Genomic DNA, 19,752 nt, shown 5'->3' with positions numbered 1-19,752 from the left:
TTTGAACTTATTACTGTTTAAAAATTTTTTTAGAACATCCTATCAGTCCACCACTGCCTTAAGTCCTTGTCAGTGAGATTTTATTAAATCTCCCTGGTGCACTGTGAGTTGGATGAAGGCCTAAGGTGGAGCTGATGTTTATTTCCTTTTTAGGTTTATGTGTTGAAACTTCTGTGACTATTTTGGAAATTTTTTTACACTTAGTTCCTGCTTTGGAAATTAAGTACGGTGTTTATTTTTCTCTGAATTGGTCTTTCTGCACTTACAAGGTATTCTACAGCTTAAAAGAAAAGTAGTTACATACTATCTGACCTTACAGTCAGGATTTGTCTTAAGATTCCTAAAGTCTTGCCAAAACAGTTCGTGATTTTTAAGAAAAAAAAAAATGAGCTCAATGCAGATAATAGTCTAATAAATAACTTTTATTAGAAAAGGTGAAATATCCAAGAATTGTATGCAAGAAACAGTCAAAAAAGCACTAGAGGGGCTAGAGTTGTGGCTCAGTGGTAGATCGCTTGCTTAGCATGTGTGAGGCACTGGGTTCGAGTCTCAGCACCTCATACAAATAAATAAATAAAATAAAGGTCCATCAACATCTAAAAAAAAAAATATTATAAGGGCTGGGGATGTGGCTCAAGTGGTAACGCACTCACCTAGTATGCGTGAGGCACTGGGTTCAATTCTCAGCACCACATAAAAACAAAGTAAAGATATTGTGTCCACTGAAAACTAAAAAATAAGTATTAAAAAATATATATAAAAAAAGAAAGTCGTTGTTTTTTAAAATATATATGTGTGTGTATATATATATATATATATATATATATTTTTTTTTTTAAAGAAAGCACTAGAATCTTTTTTGCACAGGGTGTTGTTGGCACTAGACTCTACTTTTCAATGACCTTAACCCTTTTAGTATCTTATAATAATATTATTCATAAAAATATTATTCATGATTTTATGCTTACAGCTGGTTAATGTGTTTCAGAGGAATGTTTCATCTAGCTCAGGGAAGTGCATTCTAAACCATACTTACATGAGAAAAAGAAAACCTGTTCACATTTTTTTTCTGATTTTGAAAAAGAAGATTTTGAGACTATAGCATAAAAATAAGCGTGAAAAGGAAAGAAAAGAAAATTATAAGTATATAGAGTATAATCCCAATTTTAAGGTATATTTCACCAATAAATGACTACATATTCACAGAAAAAAATACACGGAAACTACAGGTCAAAGTATTATTACTGATAGAGGAATTTTTAGGTTTTTTAACTTTCTTTGTATTTTTAAATATTTCTCCAATTTTTCCAATGAAATCAATGAAGAGAAATATGTGTTGTAATGCTTTTTTTATCCCACCCTCCTTCCTAAAGTGATAAGAAAAGCCTATAAAATGCTGAGAACCAGGTGCAGGAGCACACGCCTATAATCCCCATGACCCTCCAGAGGCTGAGGCAGGAGGATTACAAACTCAAGACCTGCTGCAGTTGAGTAAGACGCTGCCTCAAAAGTAAATGAACAGGGCTGGGGATGTAGCTCAAGCGGTAGCGCGCTCGCCTAGCATGCATGCGGCCCGGGTTCGATCCTCAGCACCACATACAAAGATGTAGTGTCCGCCAAGAACTAAGAAAAAATAAATAAATGTTAAAATTCTCTCTCTCTGTGTCCCTCACTCTCTCTTTAAATAAATAAATGAACAAAGGGGCTGGGGATGTGGCTCAAGCGGTAGCGCGCTCACCGCGCTCATCTGACATGCGTGCGACCCGGGTTCCTCAGCACCACATACAAAGATGTTGTGTCCGCCAAGTACTGAAAAATAAATATTAAAAATTCTCTCTCTCTCTCTCTGTCTCTCTAAAAAATAAAAAAATAAATGAACAAATAAAAAGGGCTGGGATGTAGCCCAGTAGAGTGCCCCTGTGTTCAATCCCTAGTACTGGAGGACAGAGGGGGAACAAAGCTGAGAATATAAGAATATGTGCTAAAATTGACTAAAGTGCTGTACTGTGAATAGTTTTATATTTAAAATCCAAGGAAGTGGGAGAAGAAGAAAATATACATGCATGGTATTCCCATTGTACATCTAATTTTATGCCAAGCCCTTCATATATGGTATCTTATTTAATTCTCATAAAACTCTATCAGGAGACAGATATTATTAGTGTCCTTATTTTATAGAAAAGGTAACAGGCTCAGGGAAAAGAGGGAACTTGTTCAGTTTTACATCAGCAATTAAGTAGAAGGGCTGCAATTAAAACCTAGGTCTGACTTACTCCAAACCATTGTCTCAAGGAAGTCTGAAGTATTGAGAGAAGTATCGCTAAACTAGGAAGTCTAACTCATGCTTGAAGCCAGGGGCACTTAACCACTAACTCACGTCCTCAGCCCTTTTTTTAATTTATTATTTTTGTTTTATTTGTTTGTTTGTTTATTTATTTTTGAGGTAGGGTTTCATTAATTAGGGTCTCACTAAATTGCTGAGACTGACTTTGAACTTGTCATCCTCCTGCCTCAACCTCGAAAGTCACTGGGATTATAGGCATGCACCACTGTGCTCAGCGAAAATTTGTTTTTACCAATATGCTTTTTAAAAAAATATATATTTTTTTAGTTGTTGATAGACCTTTTATTTATATGTGCTGCTAAGAATTGAACCCAGTGCCTCACACATGCTAGGCAGGTGTGCTATCGCTCAGCCCCAGCCCCCAATATGCTTTTAAACAAAAGACTGAAATTATACATTTATTTTGTACTTTGAATTATCTAGGAAAATTAAGCATGAATGAGAATTTTACTCCAGTGAAGACTGTGATGCCTTTGCTTGTTGACAGGGAAATGACACAGTTATTAGCTGTATTATGCAGTGTATCTGAAAAGCTAGGAGCCCAAGTGGTATGGAGCTCCAAGGTTGTGGGGTTAGAGCATCCATCTTTGGAGATTATTGAAGCTATTTTTGCCACCAGTGATAAAGAATGTAGGCCCCAAGGGCAGGCAAGATGCCTGAAGGCTTAGTCCATTATCCATCTCCAAATAAGGAGGTGTGGAGCAGATACCTTTCTTGAGTTAGGGGGAAAGATGAAGTAGACAGTGCTCTCTGACAGCCTCACTCACATTCTACATGAAATGAAATAGTGCCTTTAAAGAGAAACATCCAGTTACATTGAACCAATACTTTTCTGGTAATTGGAGAGTCAACTCTTTAGTCTGATTTCATATTAAACTTCCAAGAGTAATTTTATGTTTATGAAAACTGAAGGAAGACAACACAATCCTTTAAGTAGAGTGTTAGACTAGGTTAAACACTGATTTTCCTGCCAGTGTATGTGATCATCAGTATGTCTTGTACCATGTTTGGTTTTTTTAATCTGTAAAATGAGAATAACAACTTCACAGAGGTAGTGTGAGAGTTGTCATGAAAAGGAAAATATTTTGGACAAAAGTACTCTAGGTAGTACTCTAGTACAAAAGTACTCTAGATAGAGAAGTTTCCTTACTGAATTCAGAAGGCAGGATCCTTTTCCTTCTTTCATGTTTTCACTTCACAATGAGTGATCAGCATAGTGTGGTATTTTAAGCTACAGAAGACCTACTACCATAGTGGGTCACACTGCTGGTCTACCCAGTTTGGTATTCTAGCTCAATTATCGATACCCAGGGGTACTTCACAGGGAAGCATGAATATGGTCCTCCATTAAAAACTGCACTCCCTATAGCAAATTTGTCTTTGTTTCTTCATGGATCTATATGTATTTAAGAGGCAAAGCTTGCCAATTTGGAAACATAATCAAATGGTAATACTGAACTTCCTGATTAAGAAATATCACTTCCCTATTTTCAGACCAACTGAACGAGAACGAACAGAGAGGCTAATTAAAACCAAATTAAGGGAGATTATGATGCAGAAGGATTTGGAGAACATTACATCCAAAGAGGTAAGAGACCTCAAGTCTTCATTGTTCCAAGGCTAACAGTGGGTGTGGGGCTAGAAATGGTACATGTTTGAAAGAGATTAGTAAAATATGTCATCTTTGTTTCAGATACGAACAGAGTTGGAAATGCAGATGGTCTGTAACTTGCGAGAATTCAAGGAATTTATAGATAATGAAATGATAGTGATCCTTGGTCAGATGGATAGTCCTACACAAATATTTGAGCATGTGTTCCTGGTAAGTTTTAAGGGCCACTTTAAGTGGTATGTTGAAGTACTGTATGGACTGATGGATAGAGGGAGTAATTGTTTAATTTTATTATATTTAAATAAAATGTAACTTACATTCAAAAAGAAGATTGTAAGTACTCAAACCTCATCACTTCCTAGTCGTTTCACTGCATTTTAATATAATCTCTGCTCTTAAGGTTATATACATACATCTATCATAAAGTGAAAGTGATATAATGGTGTGCTAATGCTCATCTCCTTCCACTTTCTCACTCAGTAACATCAAACTGGTACATAAATTGGGCATGGTGATGCATGTTTGTAATCCCAGCAGACTCAGTAGACTGAGGATTGCAAGTTCAAGCCAGACTCACCAACTTAAGGAGACCCTGTATGTTAATTTAAAAAAAAGGGGCGGGGAGGCACTCAACCACTGAGACACAGCCCCAGCCCTATTTTGTATTTTTATTTAGAGACAGGGTCTCACTGAATTGCTTAGCACCTTGCTTTTGCTTACGCTGGCTTTGAACTCATGATCCTCCTGCCTCAGCCTCCTGAGCCACTAGGTTTACAGGTGTGTGCCACTGTGCCTGGTTAAATAAAATATTTTTTTAAAGGGCTGGGGGTGTGGCTCCATGGTTAAGCACTCCTGGGTTCAACCCCCGATACAAAACAAACAAACAAAAAAATTCACTATAGTAGAAATATTTACACCAAAGAAATTGGCAAATGGTATAAATTAGCCTTTTCTTCCCCTGGATTGTTAAATATTTAATCAGCTTTTCATAGTACTTATCAAAAACACCAGTGGGCTATAGTTTTATACAGTGCTAAATAGGATGATCTTTAAAATATTTCTTGCAAGTCTGTCAAATGTATATTTGAGCAGAACAAGTAGGAATTATTTATAATTGAGAGACCACTGGACCTTATTTATTCATTTTTTGAGATTCTGGGGATTGAAACCAGGGACTCACACATGCCAGGCAAGCAGGCAAGCACCTACCTCTGAAATATAACCCCAGCCCTGGATTTTTAAACATATGCAATTTTGTAGCTACGTTTTGAGCAAACCTCCCCCCATGCTTTTCCTGATTACCAAAACATCAGTGACTAAACATTGTTCTTCATAGTTCCTGAACACTCAATGACCTATAATTAGCCCAAGGAGATCTCTCTGACAGATGAATTAAGAAAGCTTCTAATATCCTAAGACCCATTTTCCTTTCAAAGGTTAAAAACTTCTAGCTTTCATCTGTACCCAGTAGAGTGAACAAGGTTAACAAGAATAATTAAAAATCAATGAGGAATGCTATAGGAACCTCATTTTTTTTTTTTTTACTTCCCATACATTTTGGCCCAAAATGTTAACAAGAAACTATATCAACTGGTTTGTGTTTCATTTCCTTTCTCTGATGAGGACATTTGTGAACTGTGAAAAGATTATAAGGTGGAAAACAGGAGAGAAAAGGAATAAATGCATAGCAACTGACTAAACTGGATCATCTTACTGAGTATTTAAGAGTTTATTTCACCGGGCAATTAAACTTTGTGCTGTAAAAGGGTTCTGCTGAGTTAATCTGTTGACGTTCTGGGTATGTGTGTCTCTAGAATGATTCATACTGAATTATAACTATGAAATTACTCAGAGCTGGGAGGGAAACTTCTTTTCCAGGTCTTTAACTTGACTAATATGTGTTGCCATTTCCGCATGTAGATCATACTGACCTATTTGTAAGGTCAGTATGATCTACATACTGGTTTATGTAGAACATACTGTCTACAGTTTTACTGTCCCTTATGTATACTTCCATGAGGGCTCAAAGATATCATGCGTATATATTGCTGGGAATAATCTTAAGTGTTAACTGTATAAAACTTACAAGTCATTCATTCATATGGGCCCTGCTCCCCCCGAACTGTAGCCATGAAACCTGACTCATGTTTTGTTTTGTTTTTTATGAAGGGCAAATGCCTGTAACCAAAAGGAGCTCATATTAGAAAGTGACCAGAGTTACACTTGAGTCACTTTCAGTGTCCTTTTTTTTTTTTTAATTAAAATTATTTTTATTTTTTTATTTTTATTTTTTTGCCATGCTGCAGATTGAACCCAGGGTCTTATGCATGATAGGCAGGAGCCATGCTTCTGTATTATACATCCCCTTCCCTGAGCTTGGATTTTTAGTACCTTCAAAGAATATGGACATGATAAATATCAAATACAGCCAATTTCTGATTGGTCATCCTATTTTGTTCTAGACATACTTCCTTATAGTTCTGTTGCCACCCTCTCTAATATTTCTTCCTTTTTAACATTTTCTCATATGGTATATCTGAGGGCAATTGGTAAATTTTAATAGTACTTTTTAAAAATTTAATTCCTCTCAAAATTGTATTTCCCTAATCAACTACAAAAGCATTCAAGTGGGCTGAGGTATGGCTTAGTAGTAGAGCAGTTGCCTAGGATGTGTGAAGCACTGGGTCCTATCTCCAGCACCAAAAGAAGCATTTATATTCCTAGATATATCTTATGATTTCACAATTCTTCCTTTTTGAGTTTTTTTTTTCTTATTACAAAAATAATTTGTTTATTGTAGAAATTTTAAATGACAATAAATCTTATTTAATTACCACCAAAACAGATTGTCTTTGTCACATTTTGTGCCTCCACTAGCTCCCCCGTGTTTTTGTTTTTGTACTGAGGATTAAACCCAGGAGTACTTTATCACTGAATTACATTTCCCTTATGTTTTTGTTTGTTTGTTTGTTTGAGACAGGGTCTCACTAAGTTGTTGAGGCAGGCCTCAAGCTTGTGATCCTCCTGCTTCAGCCTCTTGAATTGCTGGGATTACAGGCATGTGCCATTATGCCCAGCTTAATTTTTACTTTTATTTTTACACACACACACACACACACACATATCATATATGGACTTTATATTTTAGAGCAGTTTTAGATTTGCAATGAAATTAAGCAGAAAAAAAGATTTTCCATATACCAATTTTCAGGCCATAATAAACATTCAACAGAGTGGTAATGTTTATTACAGTTGATGAACCTACATTGGCACATTCTTTTTTTTTTTTTTTATTGGTTGTTCATATTGGCACATTCTTAACAACCAAAGTTCATCATTTTCATTAGGGTTCATTCTTGGTGTTATATGTTGTGTGAGTTTGGATATGTATCCACCATTTATATATCATTACAATTTTTACTTATTTTTTGGTACTAGGAATTGAACCCAAGGGCACTTAACAACTGAGCCACATCCCCAGTCCTTTTTTATTATTTTGAGACAGGGTCTTGTTAAGTTGCTTAGGACCTTGCTAAGTTGCTGGTGCTGACTTTGAACTTGGCAATCCTCCTGCCTCAGCCTCCCCAGCCACTGTGATTATAGGTGCGTACCACCACTCTTAGCTCAGTTTTTATTTTTAAAATCCATATCTTTCTTTTTTTTTTTAAGAGAGAGAAAGAGGGAGAGAGAGAGAGAATTTTTTTTTTAACATTTATTTTTTTAGTTTTCGGCGGGCACAACATCTTTGTTTATATGTGGTGCTGAGGATCGAACCCGGGCCGCACGCATGCCAGGCAAGCGCGCTACCACTTGAGCCCAAAAATCTATATCTTCCCACATATTTTTGAGCAAAGGAAAATCTCTTCAACTATTCTGTTTTCTAAAGAATGGACCTCCTATCCAACAAAATTAAATATATAAACAGGTTACCTAAACATCTTATACCTGTTTCTTGGTGGTTTCCGCCCTTTGTTTGCACTATCTTATCCGGCATCTTCTCCAGTGAGTCTGTATACTGCTGTCTTTCCTAGCAGTTGACATGGAAAAAGAGATCTTATCTTCCACTGCAAGTGGTGTGGTGTTCATTTTCTGCAAAGTCATCTCATCTTGTGCATAGCTGCCATGCTGGGAACTCAACCAGATTGTGTGAAGACAGGCAGCAGGATTTCCCCCTCCCTCTGGAAGAATGCTCAGCTCTGCAGTATACTACCCAGAGATCTATTTATCTGGAAAGATAATAGCTGGTGAACATGTAGAACATAGTTTAGAGAAAACTTGGTCCCTGGTTCACTCCCAGGTTGCTGCAAACAAAAAGGAACTACAGTACAAAAATAAGATTGATTGATGGGAAGGAAGAAAAAAGTATTTTCTTACTCTATAAGTATATGTGTACAACTTCTCTGAGCTGGAAGCCTTTTCCCAACCAAATTTCAAAGTCAGCAGTAATCCTGGAAGATCTCTGATATGAATGTGGCTGGGTGCAGTGGCACACACTTATAATCCCAGTGACTCTGGAGACTGAGGCAGGAGGATCAAAAGTTTGAGGCCAGTTTTGGCAACTTAGGAAGACCCTGTCTCAAAAAATAAAAAAGCCATGTGTGTGTCACATACATGTAATCCCAGATGGTTAGGCTGAAGCAGGAGGATTGTAAGTTTGAGGCCAGCCTTAGCAATTTAGTGAGAACTTAAGCAACTTAGCAAGACCCTGTCTCAAAATTAAAATTAAAAGGGTTGGGAATATAGCTAAGTGGTAAAGTGCCCTGGGTTCAATCCCTAGTATGGAAAAATTCAGCCTCAAACTAGTTACTTTTACTTTAGGTGCAGTGAAATGGAGAGTGTATGAATAGATGAGACAGTAATCAAGTGAGTTATTTTTATCATATTCCTGATTTTTATCTCTGTACTGAAGATGTATAATAGAAAATTCTCTTAGAATGAAAAGTTAATAGTATGTGCTTGGTATCATAGTAATATGACTCTTACATCATGGAAGTTGTAGGTATAATATGATAAATAAGATATGGACAGGGATACCTGTCCTTGGAGATTATGTCAAGTTGGATTTATCCTAACAGAACCCCCAGTATACTCCTTATCTGCTGTAACTGTGTTCTCTTATTTTTCTTGGAACTGTTAGAGTATTTCCTAAACACCAGGGCTATTTCCTAAGGATATCATTTGAAAAGAAATCAGTTACTTGGGTCTTTGTGTTGGTGCACAGTGTGGGAGAAATCAGAGTGAAAGATGGAAATGAACTTACTTAAAAATATATTATAGCCCTAATCATTTTACATTTCTGTAAGATTCTGTTTTGCATAATTATATAGAATAAAGTAAAAATCCCTAAGGAATTATGTCATTGTAAGCCTGAAAAGCCCGAGGTTAAAGAATAAAAATTTTTTAAAAAGATTTGTTCTGTGGAGATCCCAGGCGTCTGAAATTCCTATGTAGAGGACAGAAAAGTAATTACAAGTTGATTTCAGTTCTTTCAGACTAAGCCTGAAGCAACACCCTACCCACAGCCCAAGTCACTTTATGTGGGCTTCACTGAGTCAGCAGCCAGTGTTTTCAATTTATTTTGCCTCTGGATAGGGGTCACTGTAGATTGTAGATTGAATTCTCTCTGGACAAGTAGGTAATACTGTGGACTATTCCCATCACACCATGGTTATTTCCATCTAACCGGACAGAGTTCTAAATTTAGAAGTGAAGTGGTCACATTTCCCTGGCTCCAGTTTAGCTGCTTGACCCTTATTGTTTGATGTCTGCCTCCTTGAAGTCCTTTGTAGTTCTCTAGTATGGGAGCTAGGTTTCTAAGGTTGAGCACAGAACCTTCAAAACCTTCCTTTTTTTTTTTTTTTTTTTCCACCTAATAAGTCAAATGATGTTTTCTTAAATGGAACTTCAGCACAGTGTCCTTGAGATCTCCCTGTTCAACAGTTTGATTGTAATATGATAGTGTTTATATAACAATTGGCAGTTTTCTAAATGCTTCATTCACTTATTTGATCATTCGTTCAACAAACATTTGTTGATCCTTTTTATTGTTCCAGGAATGAAACTAGGTATTTGGGCTATCTGAACCACATCAGAGAGATACTTAGAGAAAGCCAATAGAATGAGGATACAGAGGTGACCCTTTATTAGACAATTAGGAGAGATCACCAGTTAACATTAGCACAAGTGATAAGGGCTGAATCCAGATTGTCAGGGGTTGAGACATGTAGGAAATAAGGAAGTAGAGAAAGCATTAGATTATCTTTCTATGCATCTTGGCTATAAAGGAAAGATAGAAATAACAGTATCTAGAGAAGGACTCTGGGTAGAGAGGAAGTTTCCAATTTAGTTACTTACTTACTTATACCGAGGATGGAACCCAGGGGCATTTTACCACTGAGCTACATCCCTGGGCCTTTTTATTTTTTATTTTGAGACAGAGTCTCGCTAAGTTGCTGAGGCTATCCTCAAACTTGCAAGCCTCCTACCTCAGCATCCCAAGTTGCTAGGATTATAGGCTTGTGCCACCACACCCAGCTTCATATTAATAGGGGATAAGCTTTTTTATAATTTGAGGGAAAGGTACCCATTAAGTAAAAGGACTGGAGTGGAAAGGATATTCATTTTACAGATAAGAAAAGGGAAAAAGTTCAAACATTTGAACTTTGTCCCACAGTAAGAGGAAAGTCAGAACTTGAACTCAGGTCTTCTTTTTTTTCTTTTTTAAAAATTTTTATACCTTTATTGAGGCAAAATTGAAATATAATAAATGCACATTATTGATGTATAAAATTTTAACAGTTTTGACGTTTTGACACATGTAACCAATATAATCAATATAAAAAGCATTTGCCTTTTTTTTATTTGAAATCATGCAGACTGTATTTCCTGCGTGATTTATTATATTAGAAATCAACCACCTTAAGATATGTAGGGGATGAGGTTGTAGTTTAGTGGTTGACTGCTTGCCTCACATGCGTGAGGCACTGGGTTCAGTCCTCAGCACCACATAAAATAAAAAAAAGATATTGTGTCCATCTACAATTAAAAAGAAAGTTTTTTTAAAAAAATGATATATAGAACTTCACTCCCACATGTCAACTACTTCAAAATTAAATGGCACACTTGGGGGCTTGGGGATGTGGCTCAAGCGGTAGCGCGCTGGCCTGGCATGCGTGCAGCCCGGGTTTGATCCTCAGCACCACATACCAACAAAGATGTTGTGTCCGCCGAGAACTAAAAAATAAATATTAAAATTCTCTCTCTCTCTCTCTCTCTCTCTCTCTCCCCTCCCTCTCTCACTCTCTTTAAATAAATAAATAAATGGCACACTTATAAATATCTCACAGATCAAGGAAGAAAAAACAAGAAAAGTAAATAAAAAGTGTTAAATTAAGTAATAATAAAAGCTTAAAATATCAGAATCTGTGGGATAAAACAATACTCAGATGAACATTAATAAAGTACTTGTATCAGAAAAAAGCTAAATTAACAAATTATTTTCAAATTAGGTAGTAGGAAGGAAAAAATAAGTAGGAGCAGAAATATGTGAAATAGAGAAGAAATAATATAGCTAAAGGTTGATAAAAATGAAACAAGTCTAATCAAGAAAAAGTAAGAACACATAAATTAATATCAATGGAAAGGGAGCTATCAAAATAATCCTACAGATGCTAAAATTATGTTAAGGTAATATTACAATTGCATGCTAACATATGGTAGCTTACATTACATGGTCTGTATTAAAGAAGGATCCATGTGCAGCTGAGAAGAAAGTGTATTCAGTCATTGACAGATGAAATATTCCATATATGTCTGTCAAGGTCAAGTGTAAATTATCAATTATATTTTTTAGTTCTCTAGCTTCTTTTTTTTTTTTTGGTATCAAAGATTGAACCCAGGGGCACATCCCTAGCCCTTTTAAATTTTATTTAGAGACAGGGTCTCCTTGAGTTGCTTAGGGCCTCACTGAGTTGCTGAGACTGGCTTTGAACTTACGATCCTCCTGCCTCAGCCTCCTGAGCCACTGAGATTACAGGCATGCGCCAGTGTGCCCAGCTATAACTTATTTATTTAGTTTTTGTTTGGAGGATCTATCCAGTGGTGACAGAGGCATGTGAAAGTTACCCAATATTATTGTGTTGGTCTGTTTGATTCTTGAAACTGAAAAGGGTTTGTTTGATACACATAGATACTCCATGGTTTGGGCACAAGTATTTACGATTATTGTGTCTTGTTGATGTATCATTCCCTTAAACAGTATGAAATGTCCTTCTTTTCCCTTCTGATTAACCTTGGCTTTTGAAGTCCACTTTATCTGATATGAAGGTAGAAACCCCCAGCTTGTTTACGAGATCCATGTGAATAATATGGTTTTTTTCCATCCTTTTACCTTCAGTTTGTGAATGTCTTTGCCTATAAGGTGAGTGTCTTGAAGACAGCATATTGTTAGGTCTTGTTTTTCAATCTAGTCTGCCACTCTGTCTTTTGATTGATGGGCTTAGGCCATTTACGTTCAATGTTTGCCACCCTAGACCAGCGCAGTGGGCTAAACTAGGGGTCACTAGAGTGAATTTCCTAAGGTATCAAATAAAACACAGACACACAATTTACCTTTAATTTAAGCCCAGGATGGCTTCTCCGCCCTTGGCCTCAAGCTCCCCAAATGGGAGAGCAAGGAATGTCACGAGAGGCTGGAGAGAGAGAGAGAAAGAACTTTTGGGAGACTCTCATTCTTTAGAAAGTTTAATCCAATAAAGATCAAGAGGGTCGGGGAGGGGGCTGGGGATGTGGCTCAAGGGGTAGCGCGCTCGCCTGGCATGCGTGCGGCCCGGGTTCCATCCTCAGCACCACATACCAACAATCAAAGATGTTGTGTCCGCCGAGAACTAAAAAATAAATATTAAAAATTCTCTCTCTCTCTCTCTCTCTCTCTCTCTCTCTCTCTCTCTCTCTCTCTCTCAAAAAAAAAAAAAAAAAAAAAGCTGGAGGGAACTAGCTAGATCCCTTTAAAAAAAAAAAAAAGAGGGTGGGGATACAAGGTCAAGTAAGGTAACTTAACCCCTGGGGCTGTAGGAACACACGCCCATGCATGGAGACATTTTTGTCGACATTTTATGACTTTCAAGATCAGGAGCACCGTTTATGGCCATTTTGATGAGGCCAGATCACAGGCCAGCCTCACCAATCAGGAAAGGAAAATGCTGGTCACATGACATGGCGGCCTCCCACAAATGTTATTATTGAGAAATGATTTTTATTCCCTTCCATTTTGATTTATTTCTAGTTTTTATTTTGAATTAGTTTCTTCTTTAATCAATTAACTATTCTTCTAGTTAGTTCCTCCCTTTGCTGGTTTTCACTTTTACTTCCTCTTTATGAAATATTTTGTTGAGAATGTTTTGTAGTGTAGGCTTTCAAATTGTGAATTCTTTTAACTTTTATTTATCATGGAAGGTTTTTATTTCATTGTCAATTCTGAAGCTTAATTTTGCTGGGTAGAGTATTCTCAGCTGGCATCCATTTTCTTTCAGAGCTTGGTATATATTATTCCAAAACCTTGCTCTGAGGGTCTGAGTTGAGAGATCAGCTGATATCTGAATTGGTTTCCCTCTAAACATTACCTGCTGTTTTTCTCTGGCTGCCTTTAAAATTCTATCCTTATTCTATATGTTAGGCATTTTCATAATAATGTGCCTTGGTGTGGGTCTGTTGTAATTTTGTATATTTGGGGTCCTGTAAGCTTTTGTGTTTGATTTTCTGTTTCATTCTTTAGTTTGGGAAATTTTCTGATATTATTTCATTGAAAAGATTGTACATTTCTTTGGTTTGTACTCTGAGCCTTCATCTGTCCTGATAAATCTTAAATTTAGTCTTTTCAGGTTAGCCCAAGTTTTCTTCAAGGTCTCTTAACATCTTTCTCCATGGTTAACTTTGTTTTCAAGATTATATATTTTGTCTTCATTCTTGAAACACTGTCTTCCAAGTGGTGTAGTCTGATGGTGATATTTTCCAATGAATTCTTTGATTTTTCTTCATTTTGAGGATTTCTTCTTGATTTTTTTTTAGAATCTCTCTTTATTGAAGTGATCTTTCACTTCCTGTGTTTTGTCTCTGACATCAGTCCTCACATCGTCCTTTACCTCACAGATTAGTTTAATTACATACATTCTAAATTTCTTCCCTGACATTTCTTCCACCATGGTATCATTAGATTCTGTTATTGAAGTACCTTGGTTTGTTTGGGGCAATTTGTTCTCTTGCTCTGTCATGTTGTTTGTGTATCTACCCATCCAGCAGAGTGGATCTGAGGTAGTAGAATTTCTGCCCTTTGGATTTGTAGTGTCCCTGAAGGTTTCCAGTACCTTACTGTTTAGGGGAAGACAAATAATAACCACCAATGCAAACAGTATACAGCATTAAACCAAATAGTTCCTACTATGATGGCTACAGTGTTAATTATCACAGGGAACAGAATTGATGTGATCAATTATTGCCTGCAATAAAAACAGCAAGTTTGGAAAAGGGTTTACAATTTCAAATGGTGAACAGGGGAGAACAGAAGTGGGATAGAGGATATGATGATTATGAGGGAAGAGGAGACAAGGTAGAGTGAAAAATTAAAGGAAGAGTGAAAGAACAATATAGATTGGGGCTGGGGATGTGGCTCAAGTGGTAGCGCGCTTGCCTGGCATGCATGCGGCCCAGGTTCGACCCTCAGCACCACATACAAAGAAAGATGTTGTGTCCGCCGAAAACTAAAAAATAAATATTAAAAAAATTCTCTCTCTCTCTCTCTAAAAAAAAGAGATTGACTGCTAGCAGAAGAAAAGAGAAAGCGTCAAGAGAAACAGAAAAGTGAAAACGTGTAATTAAAGTAGAATTAAAGGGGCTGGGATTGTGGCTCAGCGGGGTAGAGTGCTCGCCTAGCACATGCAAGGCCCTAGGTTCAATCCTCAGCACCACATAAAAACAAAGATATTGTGTACAGTTACAACTAAAAAATAAATATTAAAAAAATAAAGTAGAATTAAAACTAAAATATACTAATCAAACATCTTAGTCCTTAAAAAAAACTGATCCATGAAAAATGACTGGCTTTAGAAATGGTAGAAATGAAAAAAAATTTTCCATGTACCATTAAGGTCACAATTAAACAGGGAAAGGAAAAGAGAAAAAAAATTTCTATGAAAAGATAAAGATTTCTTTTCATTGGAGTTCAAAGGATTCTCAGCTTCTCAGCAGTTTTAGGTGGGGGTCCTCTGTAATGTGATGCTATACCCTCGGAATTGCTGGAGTGAGAACAGTAATCCTGTAGGCGGAATTCCTAGAAGCAGGGTGTAGGCTTAGGTGGGCTCCAGGCTCTTCAATGAATGCCAGTTGGTCTGGAGATTTTAAATCAGCACACCTCCAGGGCCTAGTAATTGCCAGTTTATACTGGAAGACTATACCTCAGGGATCTTCCCTGGGTTCCACTTTTGTGGTGGGGGAGCCAATTCTTAATCCCCTATGTCACCTGCAGCCCCTTCGTTTCCTAGTCTTGGGTTCAGTCTCCAAACTCAATCTGTCCCGCCCTATCCTTCTGAATTCCTGGCCAGATGCATTTTTCGCAGCAGGTCCTGCAAGCAAGCAGCAGGTCCTGCAAGTAGCAGGTTAGAGAGGGAGGAGGGGTAGAGCAAGGTGGGTTTCCACAATCATGAACTCAGGCATTCTGATGCCAAGTTCTATTTGGTGCATTTAATTCTGAAATAGGTAAAGTCATATTTTAAAATATTTGCCTTTTCAAAGGGTATGAAAAATGGTCCAAAGATTGAAAATTGACCCAAACATTGAAAAGTTCATTTTTTTTTCTTGTAGAGAAATATAAAGGAAGCTACCCTGAGATATCAATTCATATGTATCATATTGGCAAAAATTCAGAAGCCTAACCACACATTTTGTTGGCAATGCCATGAGCAAAGTGGAATGCTTATACATTCTACATTGAGAATGTAGAACTGTTTCAGTTTCTGTGGAGGGGAATTTAGCAGTATCTAACAAAACTAATTTAGCCAGCAGTCCCACCTCCACAAAAATTAAACACCACTCATAGGAGACTATTTGAATAAAATATTATATCATTACCTAATGAAGCTTCTATTTTATTCTCTTCTGCCACACTCTCATAATCCTGCCCCCCCCAACTTATTAGAGGGAATATACTACACTAGAAATTGTGGTCTTAGGAATCAAATCTAGATTTAATTCATAATAATGCTGCTTTGGTCATAACATTCATATCTAGCTTAGATCGGATTAGTCAAAGGTATCTCTCTTCCTTTTTGATCTTGAGGAAAAATTATTTGAATTTTATAAGTACCTCTTATCTATAAAAATGAAGATAACTATTTGTGAAAACGACATATAATAATTAAATTGCCTGCACTGTATAGATATTATTGGCTCTCTTTTTAGAAGCTCTACTTCTTCCTCCTCCACAGTACTTCTTTTCAAGTATTGTATTTAGTTGAGTTGCTAATACTCCCTAACCTTGTCTTCTTTGCTCCACAGGGCTCAGAATGGAACGCCTCCAACTTAGAGGACTTACAAAACCGAGGGTAAGCACACAAAGCAATTGCTTTCTCTCCTTTGTGACAAAAGCCCCTATTTAGTCTTTATGTTATCATAGTATCAGTGGTTGATTTTAATCTTAAGAGTTATTTCCTACTGATTCTAATCAAGTGTAATCTAATAAAAGTTAAAAGTGGCTATTTTCCACCTGTTCCTGTTTCATTCCAAGACAGATCAGCCATTTTAATGGAAGACTTTTAAGAATAAATATGTAAGTCTTTGGTGCTCTTTAAAATCAAATGTAGGGCTGGGGATATAGCTCGTTGGTAGAGTGCTTGCCTTGCATGCACAGGGCCCTGGGTTTGATCCCTAGTACCCCCCCTAAAAAAAATCAAATGTAGTTTTTAGTTCCTGGGGGTTTTGTTTGTTTTATTTTTTGTTTAGGGGAGGTGGTAGTTGGTTGGTTTTGGGGGGCAGGTGATACCAGAGATTGAACCCAGGGGCACTTAACCACTGAACTACATGTCCAGCCCTTAGGGAGACCCTCCAGCTCAGGGTCTCCCTAAGTTGCTAAGGCTGGCTTTGAACTTAGAGATCCTCCTGCTTCAGCCTTCCTAGCTGCTGGGATTCCTGATGTGTGATACCACACTCAGCTTGGTTTCTGTTTTTATGTAAGAGGACATAGATTGCATATTTGGGGTTCATAGAGCTGTTCGTTCATATTTATTGGTATTTTTTGTGGGTCAAGCACTGTACTTGATGTTAGGAATCCACAGACTCAAATAAGACTCAGACCCTTTTATCCTTTCCTAACTGTTTGAAAAATAAGTAGGTTATGAATGTAAAATAGGCAAGCTTCTGAAATTGAATAAGAAAACTTGTATTAATAAAAGTGTCCCTGAGCAGCATGGTTATTAAGTTTGATTGTAGTAACTGAGACTACAGTGACAATTCAGCAAGCAAAAGCTGCCATTTTTCCCTTTTTACTTCTTAGCTAATGCCTACTAAATTTCTTATTGAACCTCACTTTAAAAGAACAGATTATCCCATTAAGAGAAAATTGAGCTGGAGATGGAGTGTTTGCACAGGACATGGGTTCAATCTCTAGCAAAACTGTTTAGGGTTGGGGGGGCCTTCACTGTGGACAGAGATAAGACCAACAGAGACTTAAAGGTAGTGATGACTTGCTGGCTGCTTGTTTTCTCGACTACCAGGCAGCCTTCTGATTATATTTAACATTATTATATACATACTCCCTATTTTCCCCCTCCAGAATAAAGGTACTTTATAATTGTTAAAATGAACTTGGAATGGGGCTTGCGTGAGATGGTTATACAAAAAATTCCAGAGAGGAAAATCTGGTTGCTTAGTTTAAGATTTGAAAATAAATAGAACTTGGAACTCTTAATTTGATAAAGACTGGGTCTGAAGTTTTATATATTTTATTTTATTTTATTTTATTTTATTTTATTTTATTTTATTTTTGGTACCAAGGATTGAACTCAGGCATCTGATCACTGAGCCACATCCCCAGCCCTATTTTGTATTTTATTTAGAGACAGTGTCTCACTGAGTTGCTTAGCAACTCACCATTGCTGAGGCTGACTTTGAACTAGTGATCTTTTTGCCTCAACCTCCCGAATCGATGGGATTAAAGGCGAGAGCCACTGTGCCCAGTGAGCCTGAAGTTTTTAAAGACAGAGGTTATATCCTGGTCTTATGAATTGATGTCTAACTCAGATCTTTATACCAAGGGTGTACTCGGTAAATATGAATGAATAATAGAGAAATTCACACATAAATATAAGAATTGTGACTTGCCTAATGGTAAATAAGGAGAGGAAATCAATTAGTACCTGGCTGGGAATTCCAAAATCTAACTTCTAATCCTATGTCTGCTGTTTGCCCTTTTTGAGCCTGGAAAGCATAAGCCTACATAATTGTTTACTGCTTAGGATTCTTGAGTGTGGGGGCCACTTATAAAATAATAACATTAAATCTGCTTTATGCACAAGGTCTGTGCACTTTGACTTTAGAACAATCCTAGCAGGTGATAAGACCCATCCTTCTCATATTTTTTGAATTTTTAATTTTTTAAAACTGATACGTATAAATGGTACATATTAATGGGGTACCGCATGATGTTTCAATACATGAATCCATTGTATAATGCTTTAATTAGGTTAAATGTATTTATCGCCTCATAAATTTATCTTTTCTTTATGGTAGAAACATTCAAAATCCTTTTCTTTTTTTAGCCTTTTGAAATGTACAGTATGGTATTGTTTTCTGTAGTCACCACCCTAGTATGTCATTTACTTCTTATAAGGCTTAATTATAAAATGCAACATCTCATTGTGTAAAAGACAGAATGGTTAGATGTTCAGACACCTGTTTAGATATCATTTCTTAAATTCAGTGTTTTGTTTTTTTATTTTGTTTTTGTTTTGTGATACTGGGTATTGAACCCAGGAGTGGCTTTACCACTAACCTACATCCATAGCTGCTCCCCACCCTTTTTTTAGGCAGGGTCTCACTAGTTGCTAAGGCTCTTGCAGTTATCCTCAAATTTTCCATCCTCAGGAGAAATTACCACCATGTGCCATGGCACCCAGGAAACTCAGTGTTTCTTAAATTTTAGTATATGAAGAATTATAGTTCAATGGTCTATACACAATCATGTGTTCTGCCCCTTGTGGATGATTTGTGGGATTTTCAAGTGTAATTTTGGCAATAAAGCCATTTCCACACAACCTATTGACTTTAGAACCTAACCCCAAGTAAAGTGCTGCTCCATATGGAGTCACTTACTGCTGAGATGGCAAAAAAATTTCAGAGTGCCAGTACAAATTGGCAGGGGCTGTTTGAAACTAGGTAATGAAAAGAATTGAAAATCCCTTTCTGGCCAGCCAAGTAGGTAATGTCATGATCCATTACTGAGGTATGGGATCGGATGTGGGAGATTGTTTGTTTTTATTTTAAGAAAATAAGAGAAGTACACTTGCCTTTTTTTTTTTAAGTTTTATTTAAGTATAACTCATATACCATACAATTCACCCATTCACCAATTTAGAGACAGAGTTTCACTGAGTTGCAACTTCCTCGCTAAGTTGCTGAGGCTGGCTTTGAATTCTTAACTCAGCCTCCCAAGTTGCTGGAATTACAGGTGTGCACCACCATGCCTGGCAATTTAGAACATTTTTTTTCAACCCAGAAGACAGCTATAGCCTTTATTGGTCACTTCCATTTT

The 19,752-nt window shown here is 36.9% G+C and overlaps 1 protein-coding gene across 5 annotated transcripts in view; it reads left to right on the top strand.

Moving 5' to 3' along the window:
* Ssh2 (slingshot protein phosphatase 2) overlaps positions 1 to 19,752 on the top strand; it is a 254,433-nt gene that overhangs the window by 208,580 nt on the left and 26,101 nt on the right. For all 5 annotated transcript variants that reach the window (XM_078042588.1, XM_021728139.3, XM_040269241.2 and 2 more), the window contains 3 exons: positions 3,839 to 3,932; positions 4,038 to 4,166; positions 16,503 to 16,549. In XM_078042588.1, coding sequence (XP_077898714.1) covers positions 3,839 to 3,932; positions 4,038 to 4,166; positions 16,503 to 16,549 — 270 coding nt within the window. The remainder of the gene's footprint in view (positions 1 to 3,838; positions 3,933 to 4,037; positions 4,167 to 16,502; positions 16,550 to 19,752) is intronic.

This window comes from Ictidomys tridecemlineatus, chromosome 3, assembly GCF_052094955.1.
Source record: "Ictidomys tridecemlineatus isolate mIctTri1 chromosome 3, mIctTri1.hap1, whole genome shotgun sequence".
NCBI classification, from domain to species: Eukaryota; Metazoa; Chordata; class Mammalia; order Rodentia; family Sciuridae; genus Ictidomys; species Ictidomys tridecemlineatus.
Note: the sequence above shows the minus strand (reverse complement) of the source record. Positions and strands in the feature narration are given on the sequence as shown.